Source organism: Pongo abelii, chromosome 4, assembly GCF_028885655.2.
Source record: "Pongo abelii isolate AG06213 chromosome 4, NHGRI_mPonAbe1-v2.0_pri, whole genome shotgun sequence".
In the NCBI taxonomy this organism is placed as follows: domain Eukaryota; kingdom Metazoa; phylum Chordata; class Mammalia; order Primates; family Hominidae; genus Pongo; species Pongo abelii.
The window spans coordinates 85,710,620-85,728,842 of NC_071989.2; the positions used below are offsets into that span (position 1 = coordinate 85,710,620).

At 37.7% G+C, this 18,223-nt stretch overlaps 1 protein-coding gene across 3 annotated transcripts in view; it reads right to left on the minus strand.

The window, feature by feature from the left end:
- Positions 1-18,223, minus strand: part of AP3B1 (adaptor related protein complex 3 subunit beta 1) — a 293,463-nt gene that overhangs the window by 171,966 nt on the left and 103,274 nt on the right. For all 3 annotated transcript variants that reach the window (XM_002815683.5, XM_024247265.3, XM_054555656.2), the window contains exon 8: positions 1,649-1,804. In XM_002815683.5, coding sequence (XP_002815729.2) covers positions 1,649-1,804 — 156 coding nt within the window. The remainder of the gene's footprint in view (positions 1-1,648; positions 1,805-18,223) is intronic.

Sequence of the window (18,223 nt, forward strand, 5' to 3'; positions counted from 1 at the left end):
TAAAGCACCTCTATTACAGCATCAAGTAAGCAGGGAACCCAAACAAACTGGGACCAAAAGTACAAACTGCCACTATTTGTTTCACTATTTGAGAACATTTTTGATCCATAAGTATTTGAACTATAAAATCAATTTCTAAGACCTAGTTAAATGAACAGTGAATCACTCATAAAGTAGAGTTTAAGATGGCAAATTATAGCTATCTAACTAGCATCTGGCTAAGCTGAGTACATTAAAATATAAGCATATTTTACAACATCCATGAAATAATATTTTTGTTATGACTGGGCATGATTACTGAATAATGATTTGGAAACTAAACTATTAGGTATTAGACAAAAATTGTTGTTGATAACTTGGATATACAAAGCTGTAAGCTCTAAATTCTCAAGAATCAGAAAAAATAATGCAAATTCCACATATTTGAAGTTTTTACTAACTGAACAGAACAATTCATTAAGAATATTTTCTCAATTAAAATCTTTAAGAACATGTTTAACTTAAATCTGCCAAGCCTTTGGATGTAACTGCCAGTTAACAGGAAACACAGAATATAAAAGAATTAAATGGCACTATAAAAGATGCAACCATCCCATTCCAGTAGGTATAGCAAACAAAAAAACAAAATAAAAAGAAGCAGCAGCAATCAGACAAACCTAGAAGGACATTCTGCAAGACTTGAGAGGCTTTAAAAGACGCAATGCATAAGATAATGGTTTGGATAAATCATCCAAAAAGAATAATTTAAGATCAATTGGTATTAAATGAAATGAAATTTTATTAAAATAAAAAGCGGAGAGGACTGACTAGAGAAAAAAAGGTTAGAAAATACTATGTACAGTATGATTTTTATCTTGGTTAAAAATATATATATATGTATGTATAACCATGAATATATGTACACTTATGCAGATTAGAAAGATCTGGAAGAAAATACACTAAGACATAAGTGATTTCTGAGTGTTGACAATATGATGTTTTAATTTTCTTTTTAGTTTTGCTGGTCTGTATTTTCTAATTTTGTATAGTGCACATGTATTCTTCTAAAATATAAATGGTTATATAAACAAAAAGGTGTCGAACAAAAAAAACTTTATGACCCAAATAAAGATGATTTTTAATTACTATTACTGCCAATTTACATTTATAATATGTGAGGCATTACCTTTGTTAGTCTCTTAAAAATTCTATCAGACAGATACAAACAGTATGGACTAATACCAGATCAAGTACCCTCAATCACAATGGAATAACTGATAAATATACATAGTCCTTATATAAGAGCTAATATAATCCAACTAATTGAGAAATAAGTTAGAAATAACTTAAGAAAAGCCAATTAACAAAACCATTAAAAAGTAAATGAAGTCCAACAGGCCAAACCAGGTATTCTCATCAAAACCTAACTCTGTACACCTGGAAACATGGAAGGCTGAAATATATTTAGGTATTACTTTCCAGACGTTAGGTCTCTAAATCTATAGCTTACATTTCACAGTGTATTTCCAACTATCCATTACATGTCATTTGGTGTGTAAACAAACAAATGCTCCATTAGTACACACAGACTCACTTACTAAATTGAGATATTTTTAATTGCTGTTTTTTAAAAACCAGTGAATTATTTCTTATAAGGATTTTAACATACCGCAGCATTCCTGCTCTGAAGCAAAGGCTTTGTATTTCTAATTAAAAGTCTATGATCTGGATCCATAGTATATGGCTTTTTCCTTTTGTCAGTCTTTTCCTTCTGATCATCATCAGATTCGTAGAAATTCTTTTCATTGTCTTCTAATTCATCACCCTACAATGAAAGAAATCCAATCCCAAGATTACTTTAGACCTTGAAAAATCCGCATATTATACAGTCAAAGAAAACTTTCTTTTAAACATCTACAATAACATTTTACTGTAGAATACTTCTGTTTAGGCAATTTAAAAATATTACACAACTTATATCGAATAGAGGCCTTGATTTTTCTCATATTTTATAGCAAGTTACTGTGCTATAGATGATGTGCTTCTATTGTACTACAAAGTAAATTTTTGACTATTAAATCCCCATAGAAATACCTATAGTCCCTCAAAAGGAACATATGACCATTAGATTTTAACAAGACCTATAATACAACCTAAAACCTGAAAACTATTTCCATAAATTGTCAGCCACTCTGTAACTAGATCAAAGAGTCAAAAAAAGAGGAGCATTGTTTGAATAGTAACATAAAAGAAATCATAGTAAAGTTTGACACATAAAAACTAGTGTTGTTAATTAGGTCCCTGAGTTGTCAAGAAAATGTCTCAGTCTGAGATTTATAAATATCCACAGGAGTTGATTCTAGCTTTTTGTTTTGAATTCTTTATCTCTGCCAATAAAATATGCCTACAGGCATTTAGTGCCCAAAACAAACAAACAAAAAACCACACAATCACAATAATAGCCACACACATCCAATTCAACTACTGTTCAGAGGTAACTTCTGTTACCAGGTATCTGAAACATACTTTCTGCTTCCAGGAAGATGAAGTAGATGTATTTTTCCCCATCTCTCTCACTAAGTAGAGTTCTAGAAAAGCAGAACACTACATGTAAAACATATATAAAACAAACATAAGAAGACTTTGAAAGCCAAAAAAGGAGGAGGACTGGATAGGAACTTCAAGATCCAAAGAAAGACAGACCAGTGAGTTCCCTGGGTTTTCTTTTTATTTCGCATATCCACAGCTCGGTGCAGAAGCTGGCAACAAATGCAGATGAAAGAAACCCCCAGAACTGCTCTCTCTAGCCAAAGGACAAGGAAAGGGGCAGTCTAGCAAGACATAAAACTTTTAGAAGGAACTGCTCAAGTGCAGCCCAACACCAGATAAAAAATTATGGCCCTACCCCCATCCCCATCAGTAAAGCCTGAGATGGTGATCCTAGACTTCTACCCTTATTAGGCTGTAATGAGATGCCCCAACCGCCTCACTAGGTGGTTTCAGAAAAGGCCAGGATGAGATTAAGATTTTCATCTCTACCAGGAGGTAACAAGGCATTCCTGATATTGTCAGTGAAGACTAAGTGAGAAGCTTGGAGTTCCAAGCCCATCCATTAGTGACAAGGTGACCTTATTCCTCCTCACTGTGATGATGTCAGAGGTGGCCTAGTGCACAGTCAGGACTTGCAGCACCACACCTAGTAGTAACCAAAGTCAGCCCCGCCCACACCTTGGTGGTTGTCAGGGAAGGACACACATAGAACAGTACCTTGTATCCCTCCTAGCCAGACAGCTATCAGAGAAAGATGGTTGGGGAGCCAGAAATCCCACATTCATCTATGGTAACAATGAGTACAATCCCTCTGAGGTGTCAGTGGAGGATGAGCAGGGAATCTGGACTTCTGCTATGACCTGGCAGTAATGAGACAGCACCCCTCTCTCTTTCCACCACCCTTCCCTGCTAGAGTGGTATCAAACAAAGCCAGTTAACCTGAAGGTTTAAAAAAGATCCAGTCTCAAAGTATCCAAAATGTCCAAGTTTCAATTAAAAAATCATTCATCATTCCAGGAGACAGGAAGATCTCAAACCGAATAAAAATAGATAACTAGCAGATGCCAATACCAAGATAATAGAGATATTGGAATGATCTGATTATTTAAAAAAAATCATTAAAAAATGCTTCAATGAGCAATTGAGAACATCCTGGTAACAAATAGAGAAATAGAAGGTTTTAGCAAAGAATTATAGTCTAGACTGGGCACAGTGGCCCACACCTGTCATCCAGCACTCTGGGAGGTCAAGGTGGGCAGATCACCTGAGGTCAGGAGTTCAAGACCAGCCTGGCCAACATGGCAAAACCCTGTCTCACTAAAAATACAAAATTAGCCTGGCTGGTGGGGCAGACCTGTAATCCCAGCTACTCGAGAGGCTGAGAGGCAGGAGAATTGCTTGAGCTCATGAGGCGGAGGTTGCAGTGAGCCAAGATCACGCCATTGCCCTCCAGCCTGGGCAACAAGAGCAAAACTCCATCTAAAAAAAAAAAAAAGGCCAGGCACAGTGGCTTACGCCTGTAATCCCAGCACTTTGGGAGGCCAAGGTGGGCAGATCACGAGATCAGGAGTTAGAGACCAGCCTGGCCAACATGGTGAAACTCCATCTCTACTAAAAATACAAAAATTACCCAGGCATGGTGGTGGACGCCTGTAATCCCAGCTACTCAGGAGGCTGAGGCAGGAGAATCACTTGAACCCTAGGAGGCGGAGGTTGCAGTGAGCGGAGATCACACCACTGCACTCCAGCCTGGGCGACTCCATCTCCAAAAAAAAAAAAAAATTATAAAGTCTAAAGAAAGAAATAGAAGATATAAAGACCAAATAAAAACTGTTACAACTGGCAAATACAAGAACCAAAACTAAAAACCTAATGAGTGGGATCAAAAGCAGAGGAGGGGGACAAAAGAAATAATCAGTAAACTGGAACACAGAACAACAAGATTTACCCAATCTGAATAACAAAGATAAAATAGACTAGGGACAAAAAAAAATCAAAACTAAAAAACAGGCCAGGTGCGGTGGCTCACACCTATAATCCCAGCACTTTGGGAGGCCCAGGCAGGCAGATCATGAGGTCTGGAGATTGAGACCATCCTGGCTAACATGGTGAAACCCCGCCTCTACTAAAAAAAATACAAAAAATTAGCTGGGCATGGTGGCGGGTGCCTGTAGTCCTAGCTACTCCGGAGGCTGAGGCAGGAGAATGGCATGAACCCGGGAGGCAGAGATTGCAGTGAGCCGAAATTGGCCACTGCACTCCAGCCTGGGCGACAGAGCAAGACTCTGTCTCAAAAAAAAAAAAAAAAAACAGAGTCTCAGGGACCGATGAAACTACAACAACAGACCTAACATTCCTTTCATCTATTAATCAATCCTAGAAGGAGAGGAGACAGAGGCAAGAGCTGAAAGAGAACTCAAAGAAATAATGACTGCAAACTTTTTAAATTTGGCTAATAAAACTACAAATTGAGGAAGCTGAGTAAACCCTAAACAGGATGAAACCCAAAGAAATCCAAAACAGCACACATTATAGTAAAACCTCTGAAAACTAAAGACAAAGAAAAAACAAATCTTGAAAGCAGCATAGGAGAAATGACACTTCACCAGTAACAGAAAAACAAGTCTAATGACAGCAGATTTCTCATCAAAAACCATGGAGGACAGAACACAGGAGACCAACTGATGGAGAGGAACTATCAACAAAGAATCTTATATCTAGCAAAAATTTATTTCAGGAATGAAGGGAGAGAAAATCAAGACATTTTCAGATAAAGGAGAACTGGAGTATTTGTCATAAGCAGACCTATTCTGAAAGAATGGCTAAAGGAAGCTCTTTAGACAGAAAGGAAATGATAAAAGATGGAATCTTCAAACAGCAGGAAAGAAGAAAGAATATGGCAAGGAAAAATATGAGTACATATAATAGTTTTTCCTTCTCCTCTGAGTCTTTTAAATTATGTTAGATGGTTGAAGAAAAGTTACAACACTGATACGGTTCTAAATGCACGTAAAGGACATTCCTAAGAAAACTATTTATAAAGTAGAGAGAAAAAAGAGATCAAAGGGAGGTTAAGTGGTTAAAAAGTTTGCCCCTTGAAGTGTAACATGAGGACACCAGTAGACTGTGATGGTAAGATGATAAGTTATGCATGTAAAACGTAATACCTACAGCACTAAAAAAGCTACACAAAGAGATATATTCGTGCTTTGGTAGAAAGATTACTTAAGGCCAAGGTAGAAAGATTACTTAAGACCAGGAGTTCTAGACCAGCCTGAGCAACAGAGCAAAACCTTGCCTCTACTACAAGTAAAAAAATAAAAAAACACTCAGCCATTCATGGGGGTATGTACCCATAGTCTTAGCTGCTCAGGAGGCTGAGGTGGGAGGATCACTGGAGCCCAAGAGTTTGAGGCTTCAGTAAGCTGTGATCAAGCCACTGTGCTCCAGCCTGGGTAACAGAGTGAGACCCTGTCTCTAAAAAATTTCAAAAAAATAGGTTTTCATTAATAAAAAAAGAGATATATTCAAATTAACTGTAGATAAGCAAAGATGGAATTCTAAAAAATGTTGAAATAACCCACAGTAAGAGAAATGAAGACTAGAGAGAACAAACAAAAAACAAAAAACTAAATGAGAAGCTTAAGCCTTAAAAATAAATAATTAGATTAAATGTAAATCAGTATGCCAATTAAAAGACAAAGGCTGGCAAAGTAGATTAAAACCCACGACTCAACTATATGCTGCCTATAAGAAATTCACTATAAACATAAAGATAAAGGCAGGTTAAAAGTAAAAGGATGGAAAAATACATAGCATGCTAATATTAATCAAGGGAAAGCAGAATGACTATATTAATATGAGATAAAGTACACTTCAGAGCAAAGAAAATTACAACAGAGAAGGACATTATAGAATGACAAAATGGATAATCTACAATGAAGGTTATATACCATATAATTCCATTTATATAACATTCTTGAAATAACAAAATTATGGAAACAGAAAGATTAGTGGTTGCCGGGGTTAAGGGTTGGGAGTAAGGTTAAGCATTTGGAAGAAAGTTGGTTTGGCTATAAAACAGCAACATGAAGACTCCCTGTGATAGAAATGTTCTGTTTTGACTGTATCAATGTCAATACCCTGGTTGTAACACTGTATTCGAGTTTTGCAAGATATTACTATTGGGGAAAACTGAGTAAAGCTTATACCAGATCTCTCTCAATTATTTCTTACAATTTCATGTGAATCTAAATTATCTTTTAAAAAACATTTAATTGAATAAAATTCAGGAGATAAAAATCAGTAACTCACTTAAAAGCAATTTGTTGTATTTATGCATTATTATACATAACAATAAAGAAAATTATCTAAAATGTTTTAGGTTAATATCACTTAAGTATTTTTCCCTTGCTAGGTGCCTACAGATTTTACACAATCTTTCCTTAAATCTTGACATAAATATCACTGGAAAACACCTTTCATCAAAAGTACAACTTTTAGTTTTCTCAGAATAGGAATAATATTACCTCAGTGCTTTTTAAATCCACAGGCAAAAAATCTTATAAAATTATTCAGAGAAAACTCACAAAATTTATACTCTTTGAAAACAAAAGTATTTATACTAATACTCATCTTCAAAATTAAACTAGAAATCATAACATTATCACCTTCCTTTGAATACAGAATTCAAAACAAACACACTAGTTGTCTTTTAGTGCTTAATAAAAAGACTATAAGTGAGATATACTTTTATATCAAAGCTGGACTTGAGTGACTGTTCCTTTATGGAGCTCCAGGCTAAAGCAGTTCTGTTAAGTACATTAGTAAACCAATAAAACACAAATAATTAAATGCTCTAAGCATAAGCACTCACCTACAATCTTAAGTCATGGTTAATTAAACAAATGTTCAAACTCTACCTGAAAGTGATACATAATGAAAGTGCTGTATTAACAGACATAGCACTATTACTAACAAATAAAATCATCAAAATGTACATAAAAAGCTGCTATTTATAACCATCTACTCATTCCATTTCTTCCTCATTGTTAATTAACATACTTTATAAGAGTTCAATTACATTATTTTAATGAAAGATATGTATGTATTGCTTATTTTGCTGTACAAATGTTTAAGATTATGGCAGTATATTATAATAGTAAAACTACAAACCACTGCTCAAGGAAATCAAAGAGGACACAAGCAGATGGAAAAATATTCCATGCTCATGGATAGGAAGTATCAATATCATGAAAATGGCCATCCTGCCCAAAGCAATTTATAGATTCAACACTATTCCCATTAAACTACCATTGACATTCTTCACAGAACTAGAAAAAACTATTTTAAAATTCATATGGAACCAAAAGCAGCTCACATAGCCAAGACAATCCTAAGCAAAAAGAACAAAGCTGGAGGCATCACGCTACCTGACTTCAGAATATAATACAAGGCCACAGTAACCAAAACAGCATGGTACTAGTACAAAAACAGTCACATAGACCAATGGAACAGAATAAAGAACTCAGAAATAAAATCACACCTCTACAACCATCTGATCTTCAACAAATCTGACAAAAACAAGCAATGGGGAAAGGATTCCCTATTTAACAAGTGGTGCTGGGAGAACTGGCTAGCCATATGTGAAAAACTGAAACTGGATCCCTTCCTTACACCTTATACAAACATTAACTCAAGATGGATTAAAGACTTAAATGTAAAACCCAAAACTATAAAAACCCTAGAAGAAAATCTAGGCAATACTGTTCAGGACATCGGCATGGGCAAAGACTTTATGATGAAATCGCCAAAAGCAACTGCAACAAAAGCAAAAATTGACAAATGGGATCTAATTAAACTAAAGAGCTTCTGCACAGCAAACAAAACTATCATCAGAGCAAACAGACAACATACAGAATGAGAGAAAATTTTTGCAATCTGTCCATCTGACAAAGGGCTAATATCCAGAACCTACAAGAAACTTAAGCAAATTTACAAGAAACTAACAACCTCATTAAAAAGTAGGCAAATGATATGAACAGACACTTCTCAAAAAAAGATATACATGCAGCCAAGAAACATAGGAAAAACAGCTCAACATTGCTGATCATTAGAGAAATGTAAATCAAAACCACAATGAGATACCATTTCATACCACTCAGAATGGCAATTATTAAACACTCAAAAAACAGATTCTGGCAAGGCTGCAGAGAAATAGGAATGCTTTTACACTGTTGGTGGGTACATAAATTAGTACAATCATTGTTGAAGACAATGTGCTGATTCCTCAAAGACTTAGAACCAGAAATACCATGTGACCCAGCAATCCCATTACTGGGTATATACCCAAAAGAGTATAAATCATTCCATTATAAAGATACATGCACGCATATGTTCATTGCAGCACTATTCACAATAGCAAAGACACGGAATCTACCCAAATGCCCATCAATGATAGACTACATAAAGAAAATGTGGTGCATATACACCATGGAATACTATGCAGCCATAAAAAGGAACGAGATAATGTCCTTTGCAGGGACATGGATGAAGCCGGAAGCCATCACTCTCAGCAAACAAATGCAGGAACAAAAAACCAAACACCACATGTTCTCACTTATAAGTTCAGAACTGAACAATGTGAACACATAGACACAGCGAGGGGAACAATACTTACTGGGGCCTCTGAGGGGAGGGTTAGTGGGGAGAGCATTAGGGAAAAGAGCTAATGGATGCTGGGCTTAATACCTGGGTGATGGATTGATAGGTGCAGCAAACCACCATGGCACACGTTTACCTATGTAACAAACCTGCACATCTTGCACATGTACCCTGGAACTTAAAAAATAATGATAAAATTATTTTAAAAATTTTTTTTAAAACTCATGTAAATGTTTCTATAGTGTCCTCTGTGAACACACCATCATAGGCTGGAGCCAAATTGGCCGAATAGGAACAGCTCCGGTCTACAGCTCCCAGCACGAGCGACGCAGAAGACAGGTGATTTCTGCATTTCCATCTGAGGTACTGGGTTCATCTCACTAGACAGTGCCAGACAGTGGGCGCAGGACAGTGGGTGCATCGCACCGTGCGCGAGCCGAAGCAGGGGGAGGCATTGCCTCACTCGGGAAGCGCAAGGGGTCAGGGAGTTCCCTTTCCTAGTCAAAGAAAGGGGTGACAGACGGCACCTGGAAAATCGGGTCACTCTCACCCCAATACTGCACTTTTCCAACGGGCTTAAAAAACGGCACACCAGGAGATTATAGCCCGCACGTGGCTCGGAGGGGCCCACGCCCACAGAGTCTCGCTGATTGCTAGCACAGCAGTCTGAGATCAAACTGCAAGGCGGCAGTGAGGCTGGGGGAGGAGCGCCTGCCATTGCCCAGGCTTGCTTAGGTAAACAAAGCAGCTGGGAAGCTCGAACTGGGTGGAGCCCACCACAGCTCAAGGAGGCCTGCCTGCCTCTGTAGGCTCCACCTCTGGGGGCAGGACACAGACACACAAAAAGCAGTAACCTCTGCAGACTTAAAGGTCCCTGTCTGACAGCTTTGAAGAGAGCAGTGATTCTCCCAGCACGCAGCTGGAGATCTGAGAATGGGCAGACTGCCTCCTCAAGTGGGTCCCTGACCCCTGACCCCGAGCAGCCTAACTGGGAGGCACCCCCCAGTAGGGGCAAACTGACACCTCACACGGCCGGGTACTCCTCTGAGACAAAACTTCCAGGGGAACGATCAGACAGCAGCATTCGCGGTTCACGAAAATCCGCTGTTCTGCAGCCACCACTGCTGGTACCCAGGCAAACAGGGTCTGGAGTGGACCTCTAGCAAGCTCCAACAGACCTGCAGCTGAGGGTCCCGTCTGTTAGAAGGAAAACTAACAAACAGGACATCCACACCAAAAACCCATCTGTACATCACCATCATCAAAGACCAAAAGTAGATAAAACCACAAAGATGGGGAAAAAACAGAGCAGAAAAACTGGAAACTCTAAAAAGCAAAGCGCCTCTCCTCCTCCAAAGGAACGGAGCTCCTCACCAGCAACAGAACAAAGCTGGACAGAGAATGACTTTGACGAGTTGAGAGAAGAAGGCTTCAGACGATCAAACTACTCCGAGCTACAGGAGGAAATTCAAACCAAAGGGAAAGAAGTTGTAAACTTTGAAAAAAATTCAGACGAATGTATAACTAGAATAACCAATACAGAGAAGTGCTTAAAGCAGCTGATGGAGCTGAAAGCCAAGGCTCAAGAACTACGTGAAGAATGCAGAAGCCTCAGGAGCTGATACGATCAACTGGAAGAAAGGGTATCAGTGATGGAAGATCAAATGAATGAAATGAAGTGAGAGGGGAAGTTTAGAGGAAAAAGAATTAAAAGAAATGAACAAAGCCTCCAAGAAATATGGGACTATGTGAAAAGACCAAATCTACGTCTGATTGTTGTACCTGAAAGTGACAGGGAGAATGGAACCAAGTTGGAAAACACTCTGCAGGATATCATCCAGGAGAACTTCCCCAATCTAGCAAGGCAGGCCAACATTCAGATTCAGGAAATACAGAGAACGCCCCAAAGATACTCCTCGAGAAGAGCAACTCCAAGACACATCATTGTCAGATTCACCAAAGTTGAAATGAAGGAAAAAATGTTAAGGGCAGTCAGAGAGAAAGGTCGGGTTACCCACAAAGGGAAGCCCATCAGACTAACAGCGCATCTCTCGGCAGAAACTCTACAAGCCAGAAGAGAGTGGGGGCCGATATTCAACATTCTTAAAGAAAAGAATTTTCAACCCAGAATTTCATATCCAGCCAAACTAAGCTTCATAAGTGAAAGAGAAATAAAATACTTTACAGACAACAAGCAAATGCTGAGAGATTTTGTCACCACCGGGCCTGCCCTACAAGAGCTCCTGAAGGAAGCACTAAACATGGAAAGAACAACTGGTACCAGCTGCTGCAAAATCATGCCAAATTGTAAAGACCATTGAGGCTAGGAAGAAACTGCATCAACTAATGAGCAAAATAACCAGCTAACATAATGACGGGATCAAATTCACACATAACAATATTAATTTTAAATGTAAATGGACTAAATGCTCCAATTAAAAAACACAGACTGGCAAATTGGATAAAGAGTCAAGACCCATCAGTGTGCTGTATTCAGGAAACCCATCTCACGTGCAGAGACACACATAGGCTCAAAATAAAAGGATGGAGGAAGATCTACCAAGCAAATGGAACACAAAAAAAGGCAGGGGTTGCAATCCTAGTCTCTGATAAAACACACTTTAAACCAACAAAGATCAAAAGAGACAACAAAGGCCATTACACAATGGTAGAGGGATCAATTCAACAAGAAGAGCTAACTATCCTAAATATATATGCACCCAATCCAGGAGCACCCAGATTCATAAAGCAAGTCCTGAGTGACCTACAAAGAGACTTAGACTCCCATTGCGCACATGTACCATAAAACCTAAAGTATAATAATAAGAAGAAGAAGAAGAAGAAAAAAATAATAATAATAATAATAATGGGAGACTTTTAACACCCCACTGTCAACATTAGACAGATCAACGAGACAGAAAGTTAACAAGGATACCCAGGAATTGAATTCAGCTCTGCACCAAGCGGACCTAATAGACATCTACAGAACTCTCCACCCCAAATCAACAGAATATACATTTTTTTCAGCACCACACCACACCTATTCCAAAATTGACCACATAGTTGGAAGTAAAGCTCTCCTCAGCAAATGTAAAAGATCAGAAATTATAATAAACTGTCTCTCAGACCACAGTGCAATCAAACTAGAACTCAGGATTAAGAAACTCACTCAAAACCACTCAACTACATGGAAACTGAACAACCTGCTCCTGAATGACTACTGGGTGCATAACAAAATGAAGGCAGAAATAAAGATGTTCTTTGAAACCAACAAGAACAAAGACACAACATACCAGAATCTCTGGGACACATTCAAAGCAGTGTGTAGAGGCAAATTTATAGCACTAAATGCCCACAGAGAAAGCAGGAAAGATCCAAAATTGACACCCTAACATCACAATTAAAAGAACTAGAAAAGCAAGAGCAAACACATTCAAAAGCTAGCAGAAGGCAAGAAATAACTAAAATCAGAGCAGAACTGAAGGAAATGGAGACACAAAAACCCCTCAAAAAATTAATGAATCCAGGAGCTGGTTTTTTGAAAGGATCAACAAAATTGATAGACCGCTAGCAAGACTAATAAAGAAGAAAAGAGAGAAGAATCCAATAGACGCAATAAAAAATGATAAAGGGGATACCACCACCGATCCCACAGAAATACAAACTACCATCAGAAAATACTATAAACATCTCTATGCAAATAAACTAGAAAATCTAGAAGAAATGGATAAATTCCTCGACACATACACCCTCCCAAGATTAAACCAGGAAGAAGTTGAATCTCTGAATAGACCAATAACAAGCTCTGAAATTGTGGCAATAATCAATAGCTTACCAACCAAAAAGAGTCCAGGACCAGATGGATTCACAGCCGAATTCTACCAGAGGTACAAGGAGGAACTGGTACCATTCCTTCTGAAACTATTCCAATCAATAGAAAAAGAGGGAATCCTCCCTAACTCATTTTATGAGGCCAGCATCATCCTGATACCAAAGCCTGGCAGAGACACAACCAAAAAAGACAATTTTAGACCAATATCCTTGATGAACATTGATGCAAAAATCCTCAGTAAAATACTGACAAACAGAATCCAGCAGCACATCAAAAAGCTTATCCACCATGATCAAGTGGGCTTCATCCCTGGGATGCAAGGCTGGTTCAACATATGCAAATCAATAAATGTAATCCAGCATATAAACAGAACCAAAGACAAAAACCACATGATTATCTCAATAGATGCAGAAAAGGCCTTTGACAAAATTCAACAACCCTTCATGCTAAAAACTCTCAATTAATTAGGTATTGATGGGATGTATCTCAAAATAATAAGAGCTATCTATGACAAACCCACAGCCAATATCATACTGAATGGGCAAAAACTAGAAGCATTCCCTTTGAAAACTGGCACAAGACAGGGATGCCCTCTCTCACCACTTCTATTCAACATAGTGTTGGAAGTTCTGGCCAGGGAAATTAGGCAGGAGAAGGAAATAAAGGGTATTCAATTAGGAAAAGAGGAAGTCAAATTGTCCCTGCTTGCAAATGACATGATTGTATATCTAGAAAACCCCATCGTCTCAGCCCAAAATTTCCTTAAGGTGATAAGCAACTTCAGCAAAGTCTCAGGATACAAAATCAATGTACAAAAATCACAAGCATTCTTATATACCAATAACAGACAAACAGAGAGCCAAATCATGAGTGAACTCCCATTCACAACTGCTTCAAAGAGAATAAAATACCTAGGAATCCAACTTACAAGGGACGTAAAGGATCTCTTCAAGGAGAACTACAAACCACTGCTCAAGGAAATAAAAGAGGATACAAACAAATGGAAGAACATTCCATGCTCATGGGTAGGAAGAATCAATATTGTGAAAATGGCCATACTGCCCAAGGTAATTTATAGATTCAGTGCCATCCCCATCAAGCTACCAATGACTTTCTTCACAGAATTATAAAAAACTACTTTAAAGTTCACATGGAACCAAAAAAGAGCCCGCATCGCCAAGTCAATCCTAAGCCTAAAGAACAAAGCTGGAGGCATCATGCTACCTGACTTCAAACTATACCACAAGGCTACAGTAACCAAAACAGCATGGTACTGGTACCAAAACAGAGATATAGATCAATGGAACAGAACAGAGCCCTCAGAAATAATGCCACATATCTACAACCATCTGATCTTTGACAAACCTGACAAAAACAAGCAATGGGGAAAGGATTCCCTATTTAATAAATGGTGCTGGGAAAACTGGCTAGCCATATGTAGAAAGCTGAAACTGGATCCCTTCCTTACACCTTGTACAAAAATTAATTCAAGATGGATTGAAGACTTATATGTTAGATCTAAAACCATAAAAACTCTAGAAGAAAACCTAGGCGTTACCATTCAGGACATAGGCATGGGCAAGGACTTCATGTCTAAAACACCAAAAGCAATGGCAACAAAAGCCAAAATTGACAAATGGGACCTAATTAAACTAAAGAGCTTCTGCACAGCAAAGGAAACTACCATCTGAGTGAACAGGCAACCTACAAAATGGGAGAAAATTTTCGCAACCTACTCATCTGACAAAGGGCTAATATCCAGAATCTACAGTGAACTCCAACAAATTTACAAGAAAAAAACAAACAAACCCATCAAAAAGTGGGCGAAGGACATGAACAGACACTTCTCAAAAGAAGACATTTATGCAGCCAAAAAACACATGAAAAAATGCTCACCATCACTGGCCATCAGAGAAATGCAAATCAAAACCACAATGAGATACCATCTCACACCAGTTAGAATGGCAATCATTAAAAAGTCAGGAAACAACAGGTGCTGGAGAGGATGTGGAGAAATAGGAACACTTTTACACTGTTGGTGGGACTGTAAACTAGTTCAACCCTTGTGGAAGTCAGTGTGGCGATTCCTCAGGGATATAGAACTAGAAATTCCATTTGACCCAGCCATCCCATTACTGGGTATATACCCAAAAGACTATAAATCATGCTGCTATAAAGACACATGCACACGTATGTTTATTGCGGCACTATTCACAATAGCAAAGACTTGGAACCAACGCAAATGTCCAACAATGATAGATTGGATTAAGAAAATGTGGCACATATACACCATGGAATACTATGCAGCCATAAAAAATGATGACTTCATGTCCTTTGTAGGGACATGGATGAAACTGGAAATCATCATTCTCAGTAAACTATCACAAGAACAAAAAACCAAACACCGCATATTCTCACTCATAGGTGGGAATTGAACAATGAGAACACATGGACACAGGAAGGGGAACATCACACTCTGGGGACTGTTGTGGGGTGGGGGGAGGGGGGAGGGATAGCTTTAGGAGATATACCTAATGCTAAATGACGAGTTAATGGGTGCAGCACATCAGCATGGCACATGTATACATATGTAACTAACCTGCACATTGTGCACACGTACCCTAAAACTTAAAGTATAATAATAATTTAAAAAAAAAAGAAACATACACACACAAAAAAAGAACATACTATCATATAGGTTTTTGAGTTCACTTCCATAAGAAACATATTTTTATATGGTTTGATTTTAATATGCATTTACAAAAATATGAACATTTTACAGAGGATTACTTGCACTACTGTATTTCTTCAATATGTATTTAATTCAAAGGATGGAATTTTTAATGACTATAAAGGTCGATGAATCATTATGTTATTAAAATTTAGTAATATTTCATAACATATATGGTTCACAATTGATGCAACTGCTTCCTATTGATGAATTTTTTTTACAGTTTTAAAAAATTCTGCAGCCAGGCACGGTGGCTCACACCTATAATCCCAGCACTTTGGGAGGCCGAGGCAGGCAGATCACCTGAGGTCAGGAGTTCGAGTCCAACCTGCCCAACATAGTGAAACCCCATTTCTACTAAAAATACAAAAATTAGCCAGGCGTAGTGGCACATGCCTATAGTCCAAGCTACTTGGGAGGGTGAGGCAGGAGAATCGTTTGAACCTGGGACACGGAGGTTGCAGTGAGCCAAGATTGCGCCACTGCACTCCAGACTGGATGACAGAGCAAGACTCCATCTCAAATAAAATAAAATAAAATAAAATAAAAATCATGTAAACATTAATAAAATATTAATAAAAAGATTTCAAAAGAGTAATTTTCTTTCATTAAGGTCTTTTCCACACGATTCAATGATCTTATATTGCTACTAATACAACTTCTACAAATTAACATATAATATTACAGAAATTGTAATTTCCTAAAATAAAAGGTATTATTTGAAATAACAAAGTTTTTATGAGATTATGAGCTAACAAACATGAAGAACATGTTGCTTATAGCTAAAATAGTTAATGTTAATTATCATTTAAAAACATACCCCTCAGAAGAAATTCTCTTACACTTTTTATGAAATTTCAGTTTGGTTCTACTGCCATGAGAACATCATGACACAGCTTCTTAGATCTGGCTCTCCCAGTTACTAGCTATAGGCATGTACCAACTGCATAATTCTCTAAGTTGGAACCAAGCAGAGAAAAAATTGACAAGTGAAGGGTGGACGTTTTTATGAGGTTAATGAAATGAAGGAGATGAGGCTTTCTTGGAGGACAAGAATGAATCTCCAACAACATACTTGAATCTGTATTACTGCAGACTATGTTTCTCAGGTTTTTAATGTATCAGAACAGACATTAGTCCAAACAGAATGGATGCTAGATACATACACAGTATATGGGTGTATCTGGACACACCAGTTCAATATAAGTGCTGGCTCTATGACCATGACAAATCACTCAACCTTTCCGTGTCTTGATTTTTTTCCTTGTCTTGGTTTACTCATCTATAAAAGCAGTATCTATATCATTAAAGTGTTTATAAGGACTGAATCAGTTTATTGAACATTATACAAGCACTTAGTGCCTGATACAAATTAAAGTACACAAAAGTAGCTATTGCCACTGCTTCTATTATTAAGAAACTTTCTTCGTAGAAGCCAGGTAATGGAAACTATTACTATGCCTCAAATTCAATATCCCTAGATGTCAAATATGAAAAAAAGTTTCCTCTCCTAAAATTATCCCTCAGAAAGAAGTTGCCTCATACTTGAGGATTTACAAATGTATTATGAGGCTCTTACACAACTGCTTCATTTTGAACCATAATGTATTGTTCGAGGAACTCATTACACTGAAACAACTTCAATCAATGCTAGTTATGGATGCTTAAAAGGAGTCACAAATCACAGTGATAAAAGATGTCATTTTAACTAAGCCTTTAGAGAACACTTTTTAAAAACACGTAATATAAGATTATATAGTTCTATTTCTAAGAATGGCTAAACAGACAACTTAGAACCACCACCTGTCAGTGAGAACTAGAAAAGCTGGGGAAAAGTTAAGAAACTTGTTTGAAGGCATTGGAGGGCTAAAAGAACAGTGATGAATTATGCAGACAAGACCCAGAAGAAGTAGTAAATCTAGAAATGAATTATGCAGACAAGACCCAGAAGAAGTAGTAAATCTAGAAACCTAGAATTCTGATTGGCTTTTGGAATTGCTTTTCCCAAAAAAAAAAAAAAAAAAAGGATGTGTTAATTAGACAAGAGGAAGCTGAGAGGCCTAAAAGCTGAGTAGAGCTTTCAGCAGATTAACAAAAATGCAGTAGCAAAAGGCGGAGGTCAGGATCTGCCAAAAATTACAATCCTGCTAACTCTCCTAGTCTTTGGTTTAAAATATAAAATCTATGTCTTGTGGAGTAATGATGGTCAGATTAAAGCCCAGCTTAAATCATCTCAATCCATAATTGAGGTGATAAGTGAACTCAAGATTGTTGAATCCATTCCCTAGAACCACAAGTAGAACAAAATCCATCATCCAAAGCTTCAAACTATTCCGACAACTTATCAGAAAGGAAATGCTGGTATCACTAAGGGTAAGGATACTGTTTCCTTCTGGGAGGAAAAGCAGATTATTAAGTGAAGGGTATCAAGAGGGGGGCTTATGAAGTATACTGATAATTACTGTTTC